The following is a 27,357-nucleotide window of genomic DNA, read 5'->3' as shown; positions in this document are numbered from 1 at the left end:
CACTGATGTTTATTGATTATGTTTTATTTGCTATATTCAAAATGTATTAATGGACTGGTATATATATATAATATATATATATATATATATATATATATATATATATATATATACATATATATATATATATATACATACTTTTGAACTGCATTTACTCTGATTTCAAAGTAAGGTGTACTTTCCACCAGCAATTCTGATTAACAAAGACTGCCACCTAGCGGCTATATTGAACAGTTGGGAGAATGACCGATTGAAAGATTGATAGATTAAAAACGTAAATTCTGATGAAAGGATCATTTTATTTTAGACAAAATTTGTATATACAATCACCCATAATTGATTGTGGTTACAAATTAATCAAATCTAAATCGTGTGTTTCTTTTCTAATGGTTAATAAGACATTTTCAAGTTTCTTACCAACAAAGGACATAGTAGAGGTGGCAAAAGTAATCATACTCGGTACTTAGAATTAGTAGGTATTGATTCGACTCCTACTAATAGAAAGTACAGACTCCGAAATGTTAAGAAAAATAAATAAAAAAGTACAGGTAGAGATCATATTTTAACAGAGGGGCAGATATGTTCAAATGCTTGAGTAAAACAAAAAAAAAGTAATCATAAACATAAACCATCAAGTACAAATACTTGAAAAATCTACTTAAGTAGATACCACGATTTGTACTAAAACGTAATTACTTTCAGCTCCTCCCGAATAGCGAGCTCGGTTGAGTCGCAATGTTTCCGTTTTTAACCAAGACCTTGAAGGTTACACGATGCCACGTGTTGGCCAGCAGGTGGGGCAAAGGAGCGCTTGCTTCCTCGCCTGCCTTGTCCATATATGTCTGAAGCTTTAACGTTACTTTCATCATCATAGTCACTTCGTGGAGGAGTCACATAAAAGAGGCGCACACCATGGGGGCTGGTGGTCACAAGGGAATGTTCTAACGACTTTTTGTGCCCGTTCTTAGTTTTTTTTTTCTTTTTAAATACATTATATGATAAAACACGTATCTATTAGCTTGCTTTAAGTTCATTAACGGTCTGGCACACCTCGAGCGTTTGGACGTTAGCTTACAAAAGTTGTTGGCGGCTCAGACGCGTTGACGACCGCTGGAGGAAACGAAACAAAACAAAACGAGGCAGGATGAATCATGAAGAAACGTCCGCTCTACATAAGCCACGCTATGGAAGTAAGTGGGACTTTTCATTCGAATGTGTATAATATATTTGAAACAAACTTCGGTAAGGACTCGGCGTCAGCTGAACGTTGATGAGCAGCAGGTGGTTGTGATTCTGACTCCTCCTGCGCCAAGAGGTGTGTCTGCATATTAAAAATGAAGTATTAAATAATAAATTATGGGAAGTTCAAACAAAAAATAAGCACGGCAGACGAATACTTGATTATTGCATCCATAGTAATTTACTGTCTAAATTAGGGTACACGTGCTGCTTTGCTACTGGCCTACGTTTTGAGTTCACCTCCCATGTGTTTTATCTTTTATTAACCATATCAGCCATTCTACACACAAGGCCTGTTCTGATAAGTTTAAACATTAACTGTGCTGCACCGGAATGTTGATGTTTTCAAATAAAATCAACACATCACATGGCTTCGGCGTCGAGCCAGGTCTTACTGTAGTTGTCTTGTCAAGGTAAGCATGAGGGCAAAGTGCACATTTTAGAAGATAAGACCAATCAATTGTGTCATCAACTCGGTGGTGCTTTGCATACATACTAGGGGAGGTGTGCCTACAGGGAAAACAGCACAAATGTTAGTTTAACACAAGGGTAGCCTTAAGATATCCAAAAGTAAGTTCAGTGTGACTTCTAATTTGCATGTTCTACTTGGGAGTTAACAAGAATTTCCCCCACCCCTATTTTTTTTTTTAAATAATTAATAATCAAAAACAACCCTTTTATCTTGTCAAAAAGATTCCTTTTCTTCAATGCTCCACACACTATCAGTGAGCTAGAGCTGAAAAAAACAGTATGAGTCAACACCATAGAGCCAATAACTGAAGTCCCGTGATGATGTGCACACAAAGGCAAGCAAACCTCATCCTGTGGGTTAAATATAACAGTTAACACAAAAGTGCAGGAAGTGAGCATATTAGTCAGTAAGGCTTGAGTGAAGGACTTTTTTTTTTTTTTTTTTTTTTGCCCACACGTGCAGAAATAAGTGTAATACACATTTGCACTTTCCAATCACCCTCACGTTTATAGTGACATTTCCAACGTGGAACATCTAACGCAATTTTAAATTCAAACTTTTTTTTTTTCTCTTGCGAAAGGAAAGCACAGGTGGCCAACTTAATGCATGCGCCAAATGGCGTATGCTGCCTGTGAAAGCTTGCCACAATTTTTCCTTGACTTCTAAATGTGGGGACCATTATGTAATATGATGGGGAGATTATTGAGGTTTTTAGAACATATTTGGTAAGTGGCAAGAACTGTAGCTACACGACTAGTCTTTAATAAAAGAAGTGCAAATTGTGCCTTTTGCAAAGCACAGCTAAAGTTGTACAACTGTACATCTATTGTAAAGTAAACATTGTTAGGTAATTGACCATGGCTGGTTATGTAAAAGCTATATTTCATAGAATACACTAAATTCAAAAGAATACATTTTTACTTTTTACTGTAAACATTAAATGAATTATCGAACCAAGGTTTATTATACTCCTCCGGGGCCATTGGGATTTTATATTGTTTAGGCTAATCAGTCTGGTTCAACCACTTTGTCTTGTAGCAGTGAGCACACAACCAGTGTGTGAATATTCCGTGCACAGCCTAATGAGATCCAATCGCAATGATATATTCTTTTTGATCTTCTAAGTGAAAATTCTGATAAATTATGTTAAAAGTCCTAGAATTCGGGGGATTGGTCAATCCATACGAATAGGTCATCACTCAGCCAGAAATAACAAAGTGATTGGATTAGGCCCCCTGTAAAACACATTGCGCGGGAGAAGTCATTAAGATGCAGGTAAAGGTCAAGTCCTTGCAGAAGTCATTTGTCAGTCTAGTCTAATTATGTTTACCGAAAATGAACACGAACCTAGCCCTCTATCTTTATACATGATCAATTGAAAATGTGTGGATATGTGTAATATTAGTCAGTTTTGTCGTAAGAATGAGCAGTTAACAGCATTGTATTTAATTTTTGCAGCCATTCAGGATGATGAGAGGCTGTCAGCAGAGGAGATGGATCAGAGGAGGCGGCAGAACATCGCCTATGAGTACTTGTGTCACTTAGAGGAGGCCAAACGGTAAGATGACAAAAGCATCCACAGATAAACTGCAAGGTTCTTGTCTTAAAGCCGGGTGAAATGCATTATCTATTGGAAGAATACTTATAGTATGTAGTGGTTATGGGGGGAAAAAAAGCAAGAACAACTGTGTGGTCTGAGCAAAGTTGCTTGAGGAGCAAAGCTGCAGGTGTTTAAATGATGATGCTTGCATGAAGCTGTTGGAACAGGTAAAGACATCATTAGCATGCGCGTGAGATGATTACACGCTACTGCAGACACTCATGCTTGAATTCTGCTGCCCTTGCGGAAAGGAGATGTCGCTTACTTGAGCTCTTCTTACCTCTCAACTATCCAGGAGAGGCGATATACTGCTATACAGTCATATAAATTACGTTTACAGTTTGTGTCAGTATGTTTTCAGTTAGTTATTCTGACGACGCGACATTGGAAACATTTGTTGTGATGCGTGCTTAAGAGACAAACCACTTCCTTTCTGGTGTCGCCTTTCCTCACACGACTTTCAATTATTGACATTTGCCATTGTACGGTGACCACATGAATTTTTCGGTCACACAGCTCAACATGATCTTGGACTTTGCCTTCTATTATTTTTTATTTTTTTTCATCAGTCTGTCAATCTTTCGTAGGCTAGACTAAGAACAGATCTCATTACCTGCCCTAAAATGAACCTAGTTATTTTGTTTTTAATGAATGTGCTTTGTTTACTTTGTGGAAATCTTGCTTCGCTGTCCCAAAAGGCTTTAACCCAAAGCGCTGCTTCCTTCCAACTCAACAGTTTCATTCACGTCTAACCTCCTTTACTACTCTTACTGTGTTCTTGTCATAAAAAGAAGGAATTGTTCCTCTATTTTGGAAAAGGTGTCAAATTGGATTAGGATTAGGATTTCTAATGAAGCAGGTAGAGCCAGGGATTAGACGTTATGCTCTGGGGTCAAGTGTCGGCGTTCTCTGAACAGGGATTGAATCCGCTCATCCCCAGTGTGGTGTATAGTACTTATGAAAATAGCGTTTGCAAGAAGTATTCCTGCTTTTTGTAAGAGCCATTCTGTTTTTAGTCATCCTCAATTAGATGCACAGTCAAATTCTAAAATGCTCATCAGACAAAGCAATGGAGCTCTTTTCCATCAGATAGTGATGTAAAAAAAAAAAAAAAAAAAGTTAAATGCTCTTCCACTAGATGGCAGAAGCTACAATTACCTGTGTATCAACCTGTTGCCTTTATACAACAGAATAATAGCTCAGTGTTCAAACAAACAGGCTTAAATTACACACTTTAGTAAAGGTAGCAAATGTCAGTAAGTAAATTAAGACAAAATCATCATGATTTCAGATTATATACAGTACCTTACCTTGTGTGACTTTTTTTTTTTGTGTGTGTGTGCTGTGAAATTTTATTCTAGTGTAAATGTTTGTAGTTTAGCTCAAAGTTTGGGAAACATCGCATGGTGGTATTAACTGTGGAATACTATTACATAAAGGACTCAACTCAATTGAGTGGTGGTTGGTGGAAACTTAAATATTCGTTCTGCTTTTTTTGATAACCTTGCCAGCAAGATGAATTCTTGCGGTATTTGTGAGTTCAAAAACTCCGGAGAATACATCTTGTACCGCTCTCGCTGATACGTTTGCAGCCGACCTTTTTTAGGTCAGACCAATCGGGCGTTGTTTAGGCAGGACGAAACCAATAAGCGCCGATGGCAGGGGGGAACGAACAAATCTAACAGACGAACGGATGCTGCAATTAATTATGTTCTCACGGGATTACTCACCATTTGCTTGTTGAATTTGAACAGCGAGACGTGTTTCGTGCATTTTTATCTGATAAAGATGTTCGTGCCCCCCCGAGACGAGACGAAAGACGAGATTTTGATCCATTGCCGCGATTGGTCAAAACAAACGTGCACAGGATGCTGCATCGTCCAATCAGCTCAAAGTATTGTACAGCGAGTCCCGCCTTTCCCAAACGGGTCTGCTGAGTGAAGTACCAGATTGATAATGTGAAGAACTCACTCGGGCCTCGAGTGAATCACAATTATCAATCTGGCTGGCAAAGTTACTTTTTTGGATACCATGGTGGTGGTTGTTCACCTTTCTTGATGTATTTCAATGCATGGTCCTCTTTGTTTTTGGTGACCTCTCACTTACGCATGAGTTTTTCCATATAGACTTTGTACAATCACGAAAAAGTAAAATGTTGATTGTTTACGTTTGTCAAGTTAAAAAAATATATATATTTAATCAGATCTTGCACTGTCTTCTGCATTTTCTGCGCATAATATAACTCATGACAAAAGTGTGACAAGCATATGGAGTGTCATCAGTTGTGGTTGTGAAACTGAGAGGAAAAGGCTTGCTTCATGGTTTCTCCGGGTTGGCCACAGGTTGGACAATGACAGGAAAGTCTCTCAGATGGCTGTAAACATGGAACTAGTTCATCCTCCTCCAGGAGACAAGCTCCCCTACATTGTTCTATGTACAGGAAGTGATGTTCACAATCAGGATGTTTCTTTTTGACTCTGTTCCCGCCAAATGGTTCTCCCCCCAGAAATCTTAAGTATATCAATATGTTGTTGTTGTTGTTGTTTTTATTTCATTTTTGTTTAGTTTTTTTTAAGGAGTTTTTTAAGATTTCTGGTTTTGGATGTCTACTACTGCTCTGTGATCCTAATATATTTATCATAAAGATTTCTTAGTAAGAGCTGAAGGACTAACGCAATGGTCCTGAAAATTGTCAAAGGAAGACTCAACATTTTAAAATATTTGTGGCTAAAGTTTACAGCCATTAACATCTAGCTACATGATTGGTCTCCACCTTTTAGTATAAAAAATAAGGATGGACCGATTATCGGCTAGGCAGAAAATCTGTGCCGATGTTTAACATTTTGATGAATATCGGCATTAGCCATTTTTACAAATCTTAAGGCCGATAAAGTTGGTATCTCTCTCTTAGTGAATTTTGCGTTTTCTTCAGGGTGCGTAAAATGTTGCAAAAGGTGGCAAAGATGTTCACAGGCAGATTTTACTTGGCACAAAAACAGTTGTTGTTTTGTCACGAAGAAATTTTAAACATGTCTTGACACATTTTCAGTGTTTGCGAACATCTTTAGAACTCTTTAGCAAACTCTGACGGGAACCCAAAATTTGCTATGTTTGCAAGCACGGAGCAATACCAGCTTCAGAGATCAATTTAAAACCGGGTTCATTTCATGGACCGTTTTATGTATTTATTTATTTAAATTTCACTTCATAAGAGATGCTGCTTTTTGCTTTTGTTAAAATTAAAATGAAAATAAGTGAAAGTATAACATTTCAGTTATGTTAAAATTTTGGAAAATTATTTACTTTTTTATTAGAAAACAAAGCTGTCTGTTTGCTGTATGTTTAGATTAAAAGAAAACATTAAACATGTAGAAAAGTTGTTTTAGCAAGCATATATATATTTTTATTTTACTGCAAAAGAATATCTGCTCCAAATATCGGTGATCGGCCTCCTTGCCTGCTAATAATCTATCTATATCGGCGCTGGAAAAAAACATATCGGTCTATCACTATTAAAAAACATGCATGTTAATGTCAAAATACGTTCTGAGGGCTGATATGTGGTATCTGAAGTCTTGAAAGACTTAACGTGGAAGTCAAGTCACATATTTTCTTTGAAATATATTCTCTGTGCCCCCCTACTAGCCCAAACACAGTGTTTTCATTTAATACTGCATTGAAAGAGTAAGAGTTAAGAGGAATACACCTGTTTACAGCCATATCAGGGCATAGCCATTTCGACATTACACTACCCTCTGCTGTCGACTGGAATTGACATTGAAGTACCACTGGGCTCACATTATGAACGCTACATGACCAAACCAAGAACACAGGTGAGGCGTGACGTTCACAATGCGAGAACAAGTGCACTTTGACATCAATTCCAGTCGACAGCAGAGGGCAGTATAATGTCAAAATGGCTGTGCCCTGTCACCTTAGAACCACCAAGGATGATAATAGCTGATGTTTAGGTTTGATTCAAGTGCGAATGGCTCCAGCATGCCCACTACTCTCGTGAGGATGAGCGGGTCAGGTAATGGATGGATGTTGTTTACATATGTTATTTGTATAAATAACATATGATATACATGGATTTAACTTTTAAGATTTTTTTTTTAAGAACGTAAGTTCGGCTTCAAACAATTTTATCATCAACCCCGTTGTCTTACTAGTTATGGCGGTGTACACAGGAAGCCCACTAACCTGTTTTCCGAGTTTAGTAACAACGTGATATTTTACCGTACATATTCAGTATTAACCAGTTAACATAACGCAAAGTTAATGAGCACTGTGCAAGTTTTGATAAAACATTTATTCTGTTGTTGTTGTTAGAAGGTGACAAAATGTACACAAATAGACATTACAACAGCACAGAGACATTAGGGCAGGGGTGGAGCCCCAACTTTTAATATGGCGTCACTCCAAGCCAGCCTGATAATGTGTAACAGATTCTCAAACCAACATAATTCACAACCTAACAAATCATTTACCAAACCGTTTGGAAGAAAATAGTTCCCAGTGCAAGGGAATAAATTGCCATTACATCTCAGGTTAAACGCAGTTCACAAACTTGTCCTTCTAATACTTCTTGAATGGTGACCACAGTTGGAAACATGGGGATTCACGCCAAGAAATGATGGAACACTCCAGTTCAGCCATAATTTTAGCCTACATGTTGGAGACATTTCTGGCAGAGCAGGCCTGAATGTGTTATCACTTTGATCTTACTTATGTGCAAATGATCAGACTTTTAAACTGTAAAAGTTACCACAGTGAGTAAACGTTCTAACTTGGCTTTTATTAAACATACTAAACAAGACTCTCAAACCAAAGCCAGCAACAACCAGTTTTAAGATTTTTTTTCTTCTCCTTTACTGCTACAGTTTGGCTGAATAAATGAACATTTAGAACAGAGTAGAAAAGCATCTTCTTGCCTGCTTTTAAGATGAGCTGGTTATGTGTTGTTAGCTGGATGGAAGCCTGCCTTGATGAAGAACTGCCCACTACAACAGAACTGGAGGAGGGACTGAGGAATGGCGTCTACCTTGGCAAACTTGCCAATTTCTTTGCCCCTAAAATGGTGACAATAAAAAGAATCTATGACAGAGATCAGACTCGGTACAAGGTATGTTGCTATTGTTCTAACGTTCTTGTTTGTTTTGAGCTGCCCTTCTGTACAACAATTGACATTCTCACTTTTGGGAATTCTATGTCAGCATTTCTCTGTATGAGAGCCACCTTTTTTTCTTCTCTTTTTTTTTTTTCTTTCCCAGAGCAAAGGACTGCACTTCAGGCACACTGACAACACGGTTCAGTGGCTTAGGGCCATGGAGTCCGTGGGCCTACCGAAGGTAAAGCCAAATAGTTGCTCTCTTGTCTTGCAAACACACCAAAAGTGATCAAACACCTACAATAGGTATAAGGGGAGTTTTCTATGTCTGTTCTGTACACAACCTGCACCTGTAAACAAGAAACATAGTTTCTGTGTTCTGTCAAATGTACTGAGAATAATTCAACATAAATGGTTCAAGACAATTAAAGCACAAATGACTTGTTCAGCCTTAACCTACTTTCCCAAGAACGTGTTAAAGCTGACGTTAATAACCTAGAAGTGTTTTGTCAAGACCCCTCAATGAGATGTTGACTAGTTGAAAAAGTCTTGGCGCGGTTACTATGTAATTGTCATGACAGGATGGAAAAGTCCCCGATCAGTGTCGCAGCATGTGATGTTGTCACTCTGTTTGTTTGTGTTTGTGTGTGTGTGTGCGTGTGACAAGAGTTTTTTGTTAGCCAATTGTCATAAACAGTTTGTGTAACAACAAAATAGAATGTGATCCCAATAATTGGTTACTTTGGTCATTAGTGGCTTAAAGGGAAGGTCAACCATAAAGATTTCTTGACAATAATATGTTATATGTCAGAGGTCCCCAACCCTGGTCCTCAGGGACCGGTATCCAGCCTGTTTTCCATGCCTCCCACAGCCAACACAGGTGGAGACCTCTGTTATATGTGACCTCACTAGTCTAAACATGACATTCTGATTAATATTACATTTGTGTAATATGAGTTAGGGCTAAGATTAGTCGACGATCAAAATCGTCAACAATTAACATTAACAGTCGACGAGTCATTTACTCATGTATTTATTTATTTGGCGCTCTGTTTTTCTATCAAAAACTGCCTATCTCGCACTTCTCCCGGGGCTGGATACCGCCGTGTCTGACGCACATGCGTAGTAGGGGTCATCCGGGTCATCTGCGATGAAAACAAAAGCATTATGGGTAGTTGAGTCATGACTAACCTGTGTTAGCAACAGAACCTATTCCACTAACACAATATCAACCAGAATACCATGTTTACACTAGTGGGGCTGCACAGAACATATTATTGTTTAAAAAAAAAAAATTAAAAAAAAAAGGGGGTTGACTTTCCCTTATAAAGAAAATACATTGATAATAGATGGTTTTCCCCAGACTGGTTGCAGAAGAATAGAGAAACTTAATAAAAATGCTGGTTATGTATGCATTTATTTTTCCAGATATTCTACCCAGAAACAACAGATGTGTATGATCGTAAAAATATGCCCAAGGTGGTGTACTGCATACATGCATTAAGGTAAGACTTGATTGAGTACAGTATGTTCGAATTGCCTTATTAGATACTCAATGTAGACAGCTACATTGATCACACAACACTTTGATCCCTTGCGCAAATACAGGAAAAGCTGTTCTCAAACTTTTCATTGAGTGGCTTTCATTTATGGAAAAACAAACGTTACTAAGTAGGCGCTACTTTAGTTCATGTGTTGTAGGTCAAGCTGGTAAATGATAGTAAGTGGTCAATTGACGCACTGGTTTGTACAAAATTTACATTTGTACTTGTAACAAGCAGTGCGGCTACTCTTGTTTTATAGTATGAACTAAAAAGTAATAAAACAGTGGGGGGAATGTATGTCTGAATTATTTCGAGTCAAAGGCCTTATTTGTTAAATTGTGCAGGTTTTGCTGTAGGAGATATATTATGCATTTGTTTCGATCATTTAAAAAAGTTTCCAATTTCCTGTGACATGCTTTATCAAAATATTACAAGGATACAGAATTATACCTCACTTTACACACCCCATTTCTTGTCTACTACATGGACTATTGTTGGATGCAAACTATATTGCTAAGTAATATAGTTTGCATCCAGCAATACTCCTGTTAGTATAACTTTTGATTTGAATGTGTTTCACCCGTACTGGCTGCCGCTTGAAAGTGGCAGCCCTTGGCCTAGCCTAGCTTCCAAGTCATGGGTGGACAAACTCTGTGTGAGGGCGGTCATGTAAATCATTCACACTACAGATAGTTTTCAGATTTGCTTGTCCAATGTCCGCCATGTTGACGGTTGTGATCGGAAGTATTCATGTGTTATAATTGTATTTTTTCAGTTTCATGACTTGAATGAACAAAGTGTCAATTTTATCTGCCCGACCATCTGGTCAACGGGACAGATTTCGGGAGCGATTACGTGAGCTGCTCGGATTGTTTCTCTGCTGTAATGTTTCTGTCAGGCCCTTTGAGACTTTGTTTCCTTCCCAACTTCTGCATACTCGACTTCTTCCTTCCTTCAACTCCAGCAGGAGGCCCACAAACATGTGCGCGCACATGGAGTCAAAGCAGCAGATGTTCTTGTAGGCACGTCGAGCGTGGTGCAAAAAATGTCAAAACAACAACAAATGTAATATGGACCAGAAATGATTTATAATAGAATAGATGCTGCTAGTAAAAAGACAATTGTGTGACGTGGGGGGGAAAAAATAGATGGGGTCATCTTTTTGAGGCAAGTTGCTCCGAGCTATTGATCAGCTGATTGTGTTAAAAAAAAAAACTCCAGTCACTGTTATTATTGCTGGTCAGCTGTTTCTGTGTTTGTCTCTCGGAATAAATGAAACCCTGTCCATGTGTCAGGGACAGAGGCCATTTCATGTTTGCACACACTCTCTGACCAAAGTGCAGAATAATCTGCCTCCGCAGCAATTTGAATTGCCCTGATGCCATTCCTACCTGACTCGTATATATAATTCATTACGACTTATCAGGTACCTGCAGGCTGATGAAAGTTTGATGAAGTTTCCAGGCATCTTACCTGTTGAATTAACTGACCAATAGATTACAGGACCAGCTTAATTGGCTGCTGGTGTCATTCTGCTTATTGAGCCAACACTACCTCCCTGTGGTGTTTGTGTGTTATTGGTGGGAAGTTGCAAAAAAAAAAAAAAAAAAAAAAAAAAACAGGAATAATCTCTGCTAATGAATGAAATACAAATCTTTCAGTTAATTATTTCTGTTTGTAGCTGCAGATTGCCATAAGCTTTCAGTGCTTGCTCAAGTTTTAGCGCTAATCTTACACATGCTGTTGTTTGTTTCAGTTTGTACTTGTATAAACTGGGCATTGCACCACAGATCCAGGACCTATTAGGGAAGGTGGCTTTTACAGGTAAAGTAACATACTACATAAAAGTACAAATTGTTGTCATGCATTGCTTGTTTTTAACACCAATCTTAGTCTTGTTCCTGTGCTAGTTTCAGCGTAGTTTTCACTGTCCTTTTTAAATACCCACTAATAATTATCCAACAACCTTCCATTGGTCTGTACTGTATTTGTCTCCCAGAGGAAGAGATCAGTAATATGAGGAGTGAATTGGACAAATATGGTATTCAAATGCCAGCTTTTAGTAAGATCGGAGGAATCCTTGCCAATGAGCTCTCAGTGGATGAAGCAGCATGTAAGTCACTTACCTCCTACCTAGATTTCTAGAGGTGGACCTTTTTATCTGCAGTGCATTTTATCCATATACTGATTGAATATTGTGGTGTTGCTCTTGTCCTCAGTGCATGCGGCTGTGTTTGCCATCAATGAGGCAGTAGACAGGGGTCAGGCATCTGTGACGATGACAGCCCTGACAAATCCAAACGCCATGCTGAGGAACACCCAGGAAGTTCTGGTGCAAGACTATCAGGACATGTTGAGCCAGGCCAAGACCCGTAAACAACATCAGTCCTCGGGCAATGTAAGAGTTGTACAACCTGTAATCGTCAATTGTATTTATTGACTGAATGTCTTTTCACTTTAAACCACCTAATCATACTACCGAAAGTGAACAGCACTCTGTAGTTTGCGTCTGTTCACCAAGACTAAACAATCCTATTTTTGATCATCGCCAACTTTCACATCATTAATGAATACTGCATAGGACTTTGTTTTATCATTAGGCTTAATGCATTATTTACTGAGAAGTAAAATAATGCCCATTTCTGCATCGAAGAGAACAAACGAAAATGTGGATCCACACCTTGCCAGTGTCAAGTTTTATCCATATTAAATGGATTTCACCTTAGCTATTTCAAATTGAACATCCTTCATGCTTGTTAAAACTAGAATCCCCAAACAACAATCCTATCTACTTGCTTGGGGTACCATTTGAGAGAAAGACACCACTACTTTAAAGTTGTCTAAGCAGATGGATCCAATTGCAGCATCTAATAGAATCAACTGTAGTGGCCCAGAAAACGGTTGCCCGCAATGACTCGCTCCATGAGCCTTGCCAGCACATTCCAGCTGCTGCACTGTCAGCTGTACTTCACCAAACTTTAACACTTGCACTGCAAGGCAACTTGTCTCCCTTCTGCGTTTATTTCCCAAGACAACACAAGCATATGGGATTTCACTTGAATTATTATTATTAATTTATTTGATTTTTTTGAAACATGCCTGCTTAAGCTAGATAAAAAATGCTTCTTTTTTTTCTTTCTAGTACTCCAAAGTTTGTAGCGAGGAAAGAGATGTTTATGATGAGCTGCTGACACAGCAGGAGATCCAGAGCTGCTTAGACTTTGTCAACAGTAAGGACTGAACTTCCACGGCCGTGAACGTTGCTGGGCCTTCAACCTTTTTATTTTTTTAGCGTTCAGTGCTTATACACAAAATTCACTCCCTTCTGTTTTTCCGTCTGTAGCCCAAGCAGCAATAAGGCAGGTAAATCATGCGGTGTGTAGCCAGGATGAAGCTTCCCTTTTGGCTGCACTGAGGCTTCGCCCGCTGGCCCTGTTTGGTGTGCAGGACATGAACCATGGCTGGTACCTGGAGCATTTTACCACATATTGTCTGCACAAATCCAAGGTACCCTGGTTTTGAGTTTGCATGGCCTTTGGCACCCTGTTTAGTTCATACACACTTTTAAACAATGCCACCCATCAACATATTTGCCAAACATAGTATATGAATTGATTGATATGATTAATCGAAATCCAGCCGACAAATTTTAGTGGAATGCGATTTTCAAATCACAAAGGCTACAATTTGGGGAAGGAGGAGGGAGAACTACTTAAAAGAAAAATGTTTCAGTCATTCGACAAGATCATGCTACCACTTCCTGTTAAATCTCTCCCTCTTTCTCTTCCACAAACACCAGCACTCCACTGTAGTAGAGACAATGGAGTAGCCACTGGTCAGGTTAGGATTGTTGCATGTCCTCTTCTAAATTGTGACAAAGGAGGTTGAATGATATCTATATTATCGCAATTTTATTTACAATATTTTAGAGCGCCTTGTTCATGGAACACATTTTTGCACTAAAAAACATCAAAATCAATCATAAAAAAATATTTTCAAGGACAATTTTATATCATTGATGATCCATGTGATGTAATCACCGTCATAAAAATACAGGACAGCAAAAGAAAACAATACTAAGGGGAAACGTTCTGCCATAAAAAGAATTAAATAAATAATCCATATGTTTAGCATTTCATACTCATGAGAAATGGACCATGAAAAAATAATAATTGCCACAGTGTATGCAAAGCTCCACTGTGACACATTACGTTTGTCAAAGTATTGCTGCTGACACTAAAGCTCAGGTCCAGACATTCTAATATGCCACTGTAACCTAAGGTCAAACGAAAAGTTCCACTCATGTTGTCATCATTTGACCACAAGGAATTTTCAAATTGACATCCGAAAAAATTTGTTTTCTTTCTTTTATTTTTTTAATTATTAACTGCAGGATGAAGACAAGGCAGTTCTGGTGGATAAGGATGAGATTCAGAGAGTTGTTAGCTCTTGCAATGACTTTGCAGAGGCTGAAAGACGAAGTAAGCACAATCACATATTCATGTATAACAACCCATAACATCTGTCAGTGCTCATAATTGTACCTCTTTATTAAGTATGTCCACTCGCATCATGTTATCTGATTGTTTTCCTGCCCAGAACTTGACGCCATTTCAGCAATCAATACTGCCATTCGTCTTGGCAACGCAGCGGAGACCGTCGAGGAGCTCACGAACCCTGAAGCTCAACTGCCAATAGTCTACACAACAGCTGCCACTCTCTATCAGAATGAACTTTTTAGTTTGCAACTGCAAGGAGGGAGGGTACGACATGACATCTTCTTGCTCATATAGAGATCTATAGATGCTTTTTTTTTTTTGTCAGTATGCAATATACAGTGCATGTGTTTGATTACATTTGTTGCGTTCAGTCTGGCCTTGGCCATGAGGAGTTAAATGTGGCTGTGGAAATGCTGTCGGCTGTAGCTGTGCTCAATGAGGTTCTGGACACCAAAGATCCACAGGCTGTGATCGAGCAACTAACAGACTCACCTCTGGGTTTCACAAACATGGACCAAGAGAACCTAAACCGGTATGTCAACTGTTGGAAGTTGCAATATCACAGCATAGCAGCAGGCCAAGTTTAACGTTCGTCAAGCTAGTTTGTGGTCTTACAGTTCTCATTTTCTTGGATAACTCCTTTAATTTGATGGATATAAAAATTTACAATGTTCTCCTTCATCAGATATGCTGACGCCCTAACTGAGCAGCGGGCGGAGTCTCTTGCAAACGGCCAAGAGTTCCTCTCTTGGAATGATGTTCAAAAGTGCATTGACACAGTCAACGTTCAGGTCCTTGAAGAGCATGAACGTAAGACATCCAAGTTTCTGATTGGTGAACTAATTAGTATGTTGCAGTTAGCTGTATACCTTGACAATTTCTATGCATTAAATAATCAAGTCTTATACACTTCCATGCTTTTAGGAATCATAGCAATAGCAGAGATCAATGAGGCATTGAACTCTGGTGATCATCAGCAGACACTTGCAGCCTTGCTCCTCCCCACTGCCAAACTGACGGGGGTGAACCCAGTCACAGCCAAACACTACCATGATATCCTATACTATACCAAGCAGTGCCTCTGCCAGGTACTATGATTTTAAATTGTATTTATACCTCTGCTGTTCTAATGGATTTAAAGGGTTTTTTCTACCTCTGTAAAAATAATAATAATTCACTAATGTCACAGCTTTATTTGGAACAGTTCTCATCAAGGGTAATGGGTAGACATTTTTGTTTTCGTTATCAAAGGGATATAAGGTTTCTGAAAATGTTTTATTAACTTCAATTTATACAATTTACTTTACAGTGTGCATTCTGTTGGCATGCGTGAGAAAATCCATAAGATATTCAATGTATAAGACAAGATTTGGTCATCATCGACATTGAACTTCTAACAAAAGTCGGTTAGTTTTGTTGCCATTTCACAAAAGAATTTCCCATCATTTAACTCATTTGCTCCCAAAAACGTATAAACACGTTCTATTTTAAATGTTATGTTAAATGTTTTAAAAGTGTCCTAAAGAAGTATTTATAAGTTTTTATGTTTTGTTTTTTTATGCTAGAGCATACAGAAGGCTTTCATGCAGCATCTCAACTGCAAAGAACGGTTGAAGAAATGATAGTTATTACACAAACGGCCAGCAGGTGGCAGCAGAGCATAGGAAATGAACCAGGACCATGTTGAAAAAAAACCTAATTTACTCTGCATTCTAAATAGATTTGTGAATAATGGTGAAACTTAGCTATATTCTAATGCTAATTGCTGTAAAACGAAAACGGATAGAAATATACTTTTTTTCCTGATGAAAGAACAGACTCATCTTTCTTTTGGTAGGTTCCATGTTTTTATAGCAATAGAACACAATATTCTGTGGGCCTTGCAAAATCAGTCAAAATCCAGTAAAACAGTCAGGAGTGAAAGGGATTGTTTTAGTGAAAATGGCTGGGCATGAACGAGTTAATTGACTGATTCTGAAATTTGTAATGATGCACATTTTTTTTAATAGTAAACATTTTAAATTTCTGCCATCTAATTACACAATTCTAATTTATCTCACATTAGCATCAGTGTTACAAGATTCCTGTCCCAGTGTTGTACATACAGTGTTTACAAAGACTTTACAAAGTCGTCATGCACTACCCTGTTTATTTCTCAGTGTCAGATGTTTCCGAGACTGATGCCCTGCTGTGTTCTAACAATGGTCCTGTAAGGCAATGGCTTTTTCTGTGCACACATTCAGTTGCATATCTTCCCAGCCAGCCTCTCTGGGATCCTGCGGATGGAGATGAATTGTATCTCCGACGCAGCCGATTTAGAAATGAGCAAACACAGGAAGGGATCCAAACAACTGTGGAAGCAGCAGAGACATACAGCAAACCTGTAGTATCCGTACAGTTTGTCGTCCCCGCTGGAAAACAGGCGGGCGTAGTGTGCAATATGCAGAATCCCGCTGGGTAAAAAACACACCACAAAGATGATGAAAACCAGAGTGCTGATCTTGATAAACGGTCTCCAGTTACATCCCGATTGTCCAAGGTGGCGTACCACTGACACATGTGCATAGATGGAAATCATAAAGGGGACTACAAAGCCCAGACAAACCAGCGTCAGTCTGTAGGGCACAAGCAGTGAATGGGGTTTTTCTTCAAGGGGCAGCACGTCGTGGCAGGTGGTGACTCTCAGCCGAGCAAGCCAATAGCTTTGCCTGACGAGTAGCTCTGGTACGAGCGCCGCACCAAATAGGAGCCACACGATCAAGCATGCCCATACTGCTAGTGCGGTCTTGGCCAGCCTCCTGTACAAGAAGGGCTTCACCACAGCCAGGTAGCGCTTCAGACTGATGCATGCTATAGTCTGTGCTGAGCAGTAGATGTTGCCATAAAACAATGCGGTCATCAGCCGGCAGGAGATTTCCCCAAAAACCCAGTTGTTCCCACTGAAATGGTAGTGAACGCGCAACGCCAGCGAAAGTAGGAGCAGCAGGTCTGACAAGGCCAAGTTCAGATACAGTACAACTGTGGACAAGGACTTGGCTCGGAGTTTCAATCTGAGAAAGGCCAGAATGTAGGCATTGGAGGGGATACCAACAACCATGGCTAAAATGTAAGCTGAAGGAAGGATCCAGGTGCTTAAGACACCCGTGGTGTAGGCTGTCGCGGCATCGTCTGCATCCACAAACAGCCATGGCTCGCCGCTAGGTCGGAGACCGGCTGACAGCTTTGTGAGATTGTGTTGATAGGTCTTGCCATTTAGCGATTTTGGAGACATTCCAGATTGTGTACTGTTTGTGGTCCTAGTTCTATTCCCTGTAAGTGGACAAAAGCAATGTTTATTAGAAGCTGAAGCAAACCTTTTAACAAATTAAAGGTTATTTAAGCAACAACAAAAGATTTAACAAAAGCTCTATATAATTGCAGTTCATGATTATCATAATGAAATGCTATTTGCATTTTTAAACAACTGATTATTAAAATACAGTGGTAGTTTCAACAATATTGTTTTATTTTTTTTAATATATATATAAATATAAAAAATTAAGGTTAAATCACTTACCATCAGCCTGGATGGTCTGTACAGCCATTAGACAGATAAGTCTGGCTAAAATGTCCGCCATGTCTACCAAATGCAGAAAAATTGGATATTGTTGGGTCTCAGTATTTTCCAGTAAGTATAGCAGAAATTGACCACCAATGAATCTTGCTTTGAGGCATCTCCGCGGCGATGCGTACTCAAGCTTGGCTTAGAATACAAGGAAAGTTTGCCTGTTTGTTCGCTCCTGTATGCACATTTCCTGTCCAGCCTTGAAAACAAAATTCCCAGCTGCCTGCGTCAGTGACTGTCCACTGACTCACTGGAGTGGGAGGATACGTGTTATCATGGTTGAGCATCTTCTGTGATAGTTTAAAAAAAAAAAATCGTTAAATACTTATTACTGAGATTTTGTGGAAATACTTGATTTAGCAATATGTGAGTCATGAATATTAGGTTCAAATCCAAGGTGTGGGGGATTCCACTTTAAAATCGTTTTTATTGTTTCAGGTTTGAATACAAACCGTCTTTCATATATGGCTAAATGTGTTTTGAGGTTTGAGGTTTTCTGTTTAAAGTCTAAACTGTGATATCATCTACTGTACTACAATAATTAGGTGGTAAATTTCAGTCACTGAAGATGAGGGTTTTTTTTTAGGACCCAAGCTAATGACAATTTCCTTCCTGTCAGTCGTCAGGGATTGCCTTTACCCTCTCCAGACTTTGCTAAATTTAGCCTAGTTAGGCTGAATAAACATGATCTGTTTTTATGATCTGACTACACAGTAGTACAGTGCCACAAGGGCATTTGAATTTTCTTTACACGTCTTGCTTTATGTGGGAAGGTTTCAGAAATTCGGATTTGTATAATCACAATAAATAATTCCTGTATAATCTATTTAAAATCAACAAAGAGTGCTTGATTATACACTTGCTTATATTTTGACCCTATTGTACTTGGCTGAAAATGTGGCAACTTTTTGTTTTGACTGCAGACCTCGGGAGATGAATCTGCTGTACTGTGGCTGGACCAAATACAAGATGCAATATATGCAGCCAATCAGGATGCAGAGGTGGCTCTCACGAGTGAGTGCTTAATTGTTTTTTACTTTTAAAAATTGCAGCTTGAGGTTTTTTTTTCCTTCCATATGCAAGTTTTTTTTTTTTTTAAATTGGAAAAAAAATTCATAAATTAGAAAATGTTTGGCTTCACACAGAAAAAAAGCTATCATGGATTTTCCGTCATGTTTAGGTTTAATGTGGTTGATTTGACTGGTATTTAGTTACCAAATAATTGTGACATTTTGTCATGACTTTCTCTCCTCCTTCTACTACCGTTCCACAGAATAAAATATCACATCTCCATTATGTGTAGTTTTTATCCTATTCTTACTTGACTGATGTCATGATTTAACACCTACTGCTTTTTTTAGCTCAATCATCTACTTTTTCAACAGTGGCTGAAGCTGTAGCTGATATAAACATCGGGGTGGCAGAGGGTGACTCCCAGAATACACTACAGGCTTTGCAGTCACCAAATGCAGGGCTGAGAGTCGTAGTTGCTGAATGTGCTGACATGTACCAGGCTGAACTGGCACAAACGCAAAGAAAGATGGCACCTGAAGGTCGTCGCGCTCGTAAATCTCTGGTGGAAAATTTGCATTTAGGAGGAACTAAAGTCTCAAAATTCTATTCATTTTCTCTTAGGTGACAGCGATAGTGTGTGGGTGAAACACTGCATAAATGACAGATATGACTACTTCTATAACGTGGAGACTGGACACGGTGCCTGGGAGGAGCCAGAAAACTTTGAACATAGCAGTGGCCACCTCAATAAAGAGCAAATTCAGGTACTCTGCTACCCTTCAAGTATATTACCCAGAATGCACATCTGATAAATATAATATTGATGCTTGTTTGTCTCATTCAGAATGCAGTCAGTTGCGTGACTGCAGAATATAATCGGGAACAATTGTGGTTGGCCAATGAGTCCTTGGTGATGCAGCTGCAGGCGAGGATTCGAGGTTTTCTGGTGAGACAAAGGCGCGCTCAGAGGATGGCGTACCTGCGTCAACAAGAACCCCATATCATCAGATTGCAGGTTGTGACACCCATTGCCCCCCCTTGCAATTCATATTCAGTTATACTGATTTTTTTTTTTTTATCAAATGAGTGCCCTTACCTGGACCCCCCCACCCCCTTTCTTTTTTGTTTGTTTACAGGCATGCTGGAGAGGTTACAAACAGAGAAAAATCTTCATGGACAGATTGAAACTGCTTGAGAAAAATGTTACCTCTGTTGTCAAGGTGATAGTTTTGATTATGTATTTGCATAAAAATTGGATTCACACATTGTAAAACATTCACTGACATGAATTCTTTTTGGTTACTTTTAGATTCAGTCCCTGGTTAAAATGTGGAAAGCCAAACGTGAATATAACGAACGTTTGCAATACTTCAAAGCTCATGTGAGTAACACTTGACTCAATTAGTTGTTTTTTTTGTACTGGGAACATGCTTTTGTCTTGATTATTCCCTGTTAAACAAGGTGTTTACTGGTATGTTTGCATTTAGGAGAAGCATATTGTGACCATCCAGGCTTTTCTAAAGGCCAATAAAGCAAGAGATGACTACAGAACTCTAAGTAAGTCAACATTGTGTTGTTACATAATGGATATCTGACTGAAGTGCACAAATGTATATTGAACCCCTGCTAATTTGAATGGACATTTACATGACTTTCGATTTGGCAACTCAGCTGGGGCCAAGGACCCTCCCCTATCAGTCGTGCGCAAGTTTGTCCACTTGCTGGAGCAGAGCCCTTTGGATCTGCAGGAGGAACAGGAAGTGACACGGCTCAAGGAAGAAGTGGTCACCAAAATCCGCTCAAATCAGCAGATGGAGCAAGATTTGAACCTGATGGACATCAAGATTGGGTTGCTGGTGAAGAACAGGATCACGCTGCAGGTGGCTAAACCTTTTTTTAATATATATATATGTGTGCAGATTTAGGAAAATGTGAGTTTTCAGTGTGTATCAATGACCAACTGTCTTGTTTCTTCTGAAAGGATGTTGTGACTCACAATAAGACAATGAAGAACATGAAAAGTCAAAGTCATGACGACCTGGCCACAGCAGACAAACTGGGAATAAAAGGGTTAAGTAAAGGAAAACGGAAGAAACTGGAGGCGTACCAACATCTCTTTTACCTCCTTCAGGTAAAGTCGATCATTTCTAGATCCTTCGCCGTCTCAATACTCCAAAGCCAACAACCGTGTCCCATGCTCACTTCTTTTCCTTCCACAGACCAACCCATCCTACTTGGCTAAGCTCATCTTCCAAATGCCCCAAAACAAGTCCACAAAGTTCATGGACACTGTCATCTTCACCTTGTATAACTATGCGTCCAATCAGCGAGAGGAATATCTGCTGCTCAAACTCTTTAAAACTGCTCTCGATGAAGAAATCAGGTAGCGTTGGTATCCCTCCTACATTTGTCTTGTTTTGTATGAGAGCTGGTTCTGAATTGACTGTGAAATTTTTTTTTACGTCGTCCCAGATCGAAGGTTGACCAAATTCAGGACATTGTGACGGGGAATCCCACAGTCATCAAGATGGTGGTGAGCTTCAACCGAGGAGCGCGGGGCCACAACACTCTGCGACAACTTCTGTCACCTGTGATCAAAGACATCATTGACGACAAAAATCTTGGCATCAACACCAACCCTGTGGATGTCTACAAAGCTTGGGTCAACCAGCTGGAGACGGCCACTGGAGAAGTCAGGTAGGAAAGAGCTAATGTCACAGAATGGTTTGATAGGCCTTCAAGGATTTTTTTTTATCCTGTTTTATACCTTTTTGCTTGGAAGCATTACCAACCTTTTACACCGAAACAAATTAGGTTTCCTGTTTAGCCAGATGTCAGTAAACACACCAGATGGACACCCAGAACATTTTTAGTATAATATGCAATCAAATGTTAACAGCTGTTATTGTACCTCAGCAAATTGCCCTATGAAGTGACTCCCGAGCAGGCCATGGCACATGAGGAAGTCCGCAACAGGCTGGAGGCTTCCAGTCTGGCACTTCGCTCCGCAACAGATAAAGTCCTTAACTCCATTGTGTCCTCCCTGGATAATATCCCGTAAGTTTTGGCACCGGGAAATGTTCATGTCCAATCTGTGTCATCCAAGAGAATGTTGTCTTGCCACAACAGTTTCTGTTTATGCATTGTTTGGGCAAAAATCATTTGTATGCATCATGAAGTGATTCATTTTAATTTCATTTTGATGGCTTTGTTATTGTTTTTATTTTAGTGTTGGCCCCTTTCAGTCTTTCTGAGACTGTTACTATGTGCGCATTGTGATTATGTGAACTTACTTTGTCGTGTTTATGCAAAATAGCTATAGGAATATTTACAATACCTGTTGACTCTCACTTACTTTTTTGTTTGATTCCAGTGTGTTAATGTGACTGTTTACAATGTGTCATCAAGCAACTTTCAGGCAGATAAATACTGTATAAATAAAACGCAACTGTGCCAAGGTCCAAGTTTACCACTAGATGGTGCTAATGTTTAAACATAACTCCGGCAGAACTACACAGCCTTTTGAGAATGCGGAAACGTTGACAAGTTTATTGAGCCATCAGTTAATTGTTCTAACATTACAAGAATGAATGATGTCATTTTCTATGCAATTTTGAGTTCTCATCTTTGTTTGTTGTTATGCATGCAGTTATGGCATGAGATACGTAGCAAAGGTTCTGAAGAACTGCCTCCACGAAAAGTTTCCAGATGCGTCAGAAGATGAGCTTCTAAAGGTAGAAGCTTTCAATTTTGTAATTATATTATGAAATCCCTCTGCGCTCACGATAATGACCGTCGTCTTGTCTTTCCATCGCAGGTGGTAGGAAACTTGCTTTACTACCGCTATATGAATCCTGCCATCGTAGCTCCCGATGGATTCGACATAATTGACCTGTCAGCGGGAGGGCAGCTCCATGTGGACCAGCGACGCAACCTGGGATCCGTGGCGAAGATGCTCCAGCACGCCGCTGCCAACAAGCTGTTTGAGGGCGAGAATGCACACATGACGCCCATGAACAACTTCATCTCGCAGACATACGAGAAGTTCCGGTGAGAATTGGTATTGACGAATGGCAAATGCTGAACTCTTACAATAATTAGACTTGTTAAAAAAAAAAAAATTCTTAAAACTATTCCTCATTCCAGGAAAATGTTAAACTGACAGTACATTTGGTAGAGGAGAAATGCAATGCATACATGCTTGTTCATAATTCAATGAGAAATGGAATAAAATGTCACAATCTCACAAAGTTAACAAAAGTACAACAGCAATTTTGCATCCAAACCAAGTATCCTTATCTGCACCCCAAAAAAAAAAACACTTCTCAATTCCATTTAGGGTGTTTTTCCAGTCTGCCTGCGACGTCCCTGAACCCGAGGAGAAGTTCAACATTGATGAATACTCAGACATGGTGACCCTGAGCAAGCCCATCATCTACATCTCCATAGAGGAGATCATCAATACGCACTCAGTAAGTATATCAAATAAAGGTCTGTTCATAATAAAAGTTGTGTTTTTTTTGGTCCGGATGATGTGACGGCATCCGCTTTTGTGGATGTACTAATCAAACTTGACGTGTATCATCAATCCAGCTGCTTTTGGAACATCTGGAGGCCATCTCACCGGACCTCAACGACCTGTTACACGAGCTCTTGCAGGACCTGGGAGATGTCCCTGATGTCGAGACGTTACTTGGTACTACTACACATGTTTATACTACATATTTGGATGCGCAATGTCACGTCATCAAATGTCAATTATTGTTCTCTGTTGTTGTTGAAATGAGGTGAAGGAGCCGTTCATAGCAGTGACACCACCAAGGATGCCGCCCTCAACCAGCTGGCCAAGACCGAGATCTCCCTCACGCTGACCAGCAAGTTTGAACTGCTTGAAGGGGACGACAAAGATTTGAAGACTCTCATGACAAAGTGAGTCGTTTCGAGAGGAAAACCTTTTCTGCTCTAGTATGACAATTTCGTCATGAACGAAGCAAGATTAAAAGAAAAAAGCATGTGGTTGGATGATGATGATGATGATGATGATGTCACGGAAGAACTTGAGAGCCACATACACATGCCAACATCTTGTAGAAAGCTTTCCAAGATGAAGGATGGGGACATATTTTCAAGTGTCCCAATTCTTGTGTGGCTCTGCTTTATTCTTTCAATAATCCATGGGGCAGAATGAAGCTAGGATGAAGTTGTTGTTCTCTGCCTTTGACCCTTATTTGGCACGTAGGCTTTTTGTACATTTTCCCTCCCCCCGCTGTTATCGCTTGGTGACCCAACTTTGTCTTTCCTGCCCTTGAATCATTTCCTGTCCAAACAGGAAGAAGCTTGCCAGCGGTGGCTATCTTCCCTGTAAACATGTATCCTTCTTTGTGTAACGCACTTCATTAGAAAGATGATTTCATCCTAACCTTGAGAATGTATACTTATGACTTGATACTGTATGGCATCCATGTGTAGCGGCTGACGAGTTTATTCACATGGCTCTTGAAGTTATAGTTTTTAAGTTACATATTTCATATACAAACTAATAAGGATGTTCGATACCACTGTTTTTCCAGACCGATACCAGTACGAGTAATCAACTCTGCATAGTCACCGATACTACTGGTACTTTTGATACATGGGAAAAAGAGGTTTAAAGAAAGTCATATATAGGGGATGTGAAAATATCCAAACGATACGATATTATCACGGTGTGAAGGTCACGATACAATAATTATCATGATATTGTGGGAAGGTCACTCAGGCTGGAGGTGGCAAGCAAATAAGGTGGAGGTGGCTGTCTCTGAATTTTGTACAAAGGAAAAACCCTGGACTTGCTATCGGCCACCGTCGCGAGAACCGATACCTTGATACTCGCCCATATCTACAAATTAAAACATGGTTCTTTTGATTTATCTCTATAGATTTTTGTAAAAAAAAAAAAGGAAAACGTATCATAAATACTAGGAGTGTTTGATACCACTTTTTTTCAGATCAATACCAGTAAGTAGTCACCAATACCGATACCACTAGTACTTCTGATAGATGAAGAAAGACCTATATGTCCCCAATAAAGCCTTTTTCTATATAATTGCATGACGTTGATGGCAATTTTCCATTTCACTAAATGCTAATTTCTAGTTGCTGATCGTAAAACAGTCACAAGACGCTGACCGATACGGGTATCGGCCGCTATTGCGACCTACCAATACCTTTTTAAAATAAGGCTCGTATTGGCACCGATTCCTGGTATCGGTACTCGCCCATCCCTAAGAAATGTAATTAATTTCTTTGCATATGGTGCTTTTGCACATCATGATCGTCTGCCTTTTGTCTTTGTAGGACAAAGAAACTTATAGTAGATGTGATCCGAATTCAACCTGGAGAGGCTTTGCCTGAAATTTTGCAAACCCCGGCCACAGCTCCTCAGGTGACATTTTTGCTGACTTTCATTCTCATTGAGTCATTTTATTCATGTGGACTTATTTTATCCGTTTGTCTGACTTAGCTGTATTTATTATACTGTCATGTTTGAACTTTGTCCCGCAGGAGTCGGAGCATACCAAGATAGCAGTGCGGCGGGCGGTTCAGGACGCTCAGACCCCCGACGGTCTAAAAAGCAGCCCCGCGGTACTGGAGGACAGTCGGCTCCCTCTGGAGCAGAAGAAGCGGAAGATCCTGAGGAACCTTCGGAACTTGGAGCAGGCTAACCTTGTCGCCGCCGCAAACAAATACCAGGACATCATCAACGACGTCGCTAAAGTGTGTAAGCAGCTCAACTCGAAAACGGAGCATTTTTCGGCCTCTCAACTTGTAATTGCGATTGTCAGGACATTCGCTACCAAAGACGCTACAGACAGCGGAGGAAGGCCGAGCTCGTGAAGCTCCAGCAGACGCTTTTAGCGCTCAATTCGAAAACCGCCTTCTACCAGGAGCAGATGAACTATTACGACACCTACATCAAGACGTGCCTGGACAACCTGAACCGCAAGTGAGCATGATTTGCTCTGCGTTGGATTGTGTGGCTTGCTTGTGATCACACAGTCCATGTTTGACTGTTGTGTGTGTGTGTGGCTAGACATTCACGCAGATCCATCAAAGTGACCAGCAAAGGAGATGAAAAGGCCAGCAAAAAGGGGAAGCCACAATCTCTGAAGTACACCGCAGCGAGGCTCCACGAGAAAGGAGTCATTCTGGAGATCGAAGGACTTCTGACCAACCAGTGAGTCGGAGCCGTTTAATGGTTCCCAACAAGTGCGCTGTGGGAAACGTGTCTATTATTATTCACACAAGAAAGAGGCATCATTGTAACATCCGTAGTAGGACGATTTGACTGGAAATGATTGGTTCGTTTCCCCCTAAAAGTGCTGCGTTAACACTTTTTTTTAAAATCTGCTGTGTTTTGTGTGCCAGGTTCAAAAATGTCATGTTTGACATTTCACCAAGTGAGGAAGTTGGCGATTTTGAGGTGAAAGCCAAATTTATGGGTGTTGAGATGGAAAAGGTTCAGCTTCATTTCCAGGTAAACATAATTCCAGTGCGTCGCAATCCCACCGGGCGCAATAATTTCCATGCAATCAGCTTCATTTTTGTTATTCCTTGCACAGGGTTTGGCAAACTTTTAGCTCGGAAGGATTTGGACTGTATTTATTGTCTTGCGGTTGCAATCATTTCTGTCCGATGCTTTGTGTCCAGGACCTTCTGCAACTACAATATGAAGGCGTGGCTGTTATGAAGATGTTCGACAAAGCTAAAGTCAACGTAAACTTGCTTATCTTCCTCCTAAATAAAAAATTCTATGGAAAGTGAATGAAAATAGGGAATGTGGGAAATTGTTTGTGCCTTGTGACAGCACTCAAAATCGAGGTTGTCAGAAAATGTACATGTAATACTATTCTTTCTCCAAATAATTTAATGAAGCTGTTTATTTCCTTTTTTTTTCCTTTTCATTTTTGGAGAGCTAAATTTATTGTATTTTAATTGGAACGATATTCTTGTTGTCGTTGTAAGAGAAACACTATTGTTTTTGTTGTCACTTGTATGTTGATGAAGCAGTTCTATAAGAAGGCCGCCTCCCTCTTGGCTTGTTGAAATGCTGTAAGTTCACCAGTGCCTTTTTAATTAAAACATCCAAATCATATTTTAATTAATAAAACTTTTAAATGCTGCGACTAATGTATTTTTAATATATTGTTGGTGTAAAGTGATTTTTGACACTCAATGTATAATAAATCAAACATCGTTACGATTTTTTTTTTTTTGTGGGGGGGACCTCAATTAT

General features: G+C 39.6%; 2 protein-coding genes across 2 annotated transcripts; one reads left to right on the top strand and one right to left on the bottom strand.

Annotated features, from left to right (window-relative positions):
* The first annotated feature begins 844 nt into the window (after window positions 1-844).
* On the top strand, window positions 845-27,244 carry iqgap2 (IQ motif containing GTPase activating protein 2). The gene is made up of 38 exons (XM_077561664.1): window positions 845-1,190; window positions 3,170-3,269; window positions 8,280-8,436; window positions 8,585-8,662; window positions 9,850-9,926; window positions 11,722-11,789; window positions 11,965-12,078; window positions 12,185-12,363; window positions 13,108-13,195; window positions 13,309-13,472; window positions 14,359-14,446; window positions 14,565-14,728; window positions 14,836-14,996; window positions 15,150-15,274; window positions 15,389-15,552; window positions 18,992-19,082; window positions 19,454-19,621; window positions 19,704-19,846; window positions 19,927-20,097; window positions 20,219-20,302; window positions 20,392-20,463; window positions 20,570-20,639; window positions 20,754-20,962; window positions 21,064-21,213; window positions 21,302-21,465; window positions 21,555-21,779; window positions 21,999-22,139; window positions 22,732-22,816; window positions 22,900-23,132; window positions 23,422-23,554; window positions 23,676-23,778; window positions 23,870-24,011; window positions 25,419-25,506; window positions 25,626-25,838; window positions 25,907-26,067; window positions 26,155-26,298; window positions 26,490-26,598; window positions 26,772-27,244. Exons 1-38 carry the CDS (start codon window positions 1,145-1,147, stop codon window positions 26,883-26,885), a joined length of 4,986 nt encoding a protein of 1,661 aa, XP_077417790.1. The 5' UTR covers window positions 845-1,144; the 3' UTR covers window positions 26,886-27,244.
* f2rl2 (coagulation factor II (thrombin) receptor-like 2) lies at window positions 15,721-18,224 on the bottom strand. The gene is made up of 2 exons (XM_077561665.1): window positions 18,021-18,224; window positions 15,721-17,773 (listed from the first exon to the last, which is right to left on the bottom strand). The coding sequence occupies exons 1-2, from the start codon at window positions 18,079-18,081 to the stop codon at window positions 16,704-16,706; spliced, it is 1,131 nt and encodes a 376-aa protein (XP_077417791.1). The 5' UTR covers window positions 18,082-18,224; the 3' UTR covers window positions 15,721-16,703.
* Window positions 27,245-27,357: the final 113 nt, after the last annotated feature.

The sequence above is a fragment of the Vanacampus margaritifer genome, chromosome 3, assembly GCF_051991255.1.
Source record: "Vanacampus margaritifer isolate UIUO_Vmar chromosome 3, RoL_Vmar_1.0, whole genome shotgun sequence".
Taxonomy (NCBI): Eukaryota; Metazoa; Chordata; class Actinopteri; order Syngnathiformes; family Syngnathidae; genus Vanacampus; species Vanacampus margaritifer.
This window is presented reverse-complemented; position numbering and strand designations above follow the sequence as displayed.

Coding starts and splice junctions, on each gene's coding strand:
- iqgap2 (XM_077561664.1), top strand. CDS start 1,145: ATGAATCATGAAGAAACGTCCGCTCTACATAAGCCACGCTATGGAA. Junction 14,997..15,149: donor GACCAAGAGAACCTAAACCG/GTATGTCAACTG, acceptor CTCCTTCATCAG/ATATGCTGACGCCCTAACTG. Junction 21,780..21,998: donor ACGGCCACTGGAGAAGTCAG/GTAGGAAAGAGC, acceptor ATTGTACCTCAG/CAAATTGCCCTATGAAGTGA.
- f2rl2 (XM_077561665.1), bottom strand. CDS start 18,081: ATGGCGGACATTTTAGCCAGACTTATCTGTCTAATGGCTGTACAGACC. Junction 17,774..18,020: donor ACAGACCATCCAGGCTGATG/GTAAGTGATTTA, acceptor GTCCACTTACAG/GGAATAGAACTAGGACCACA.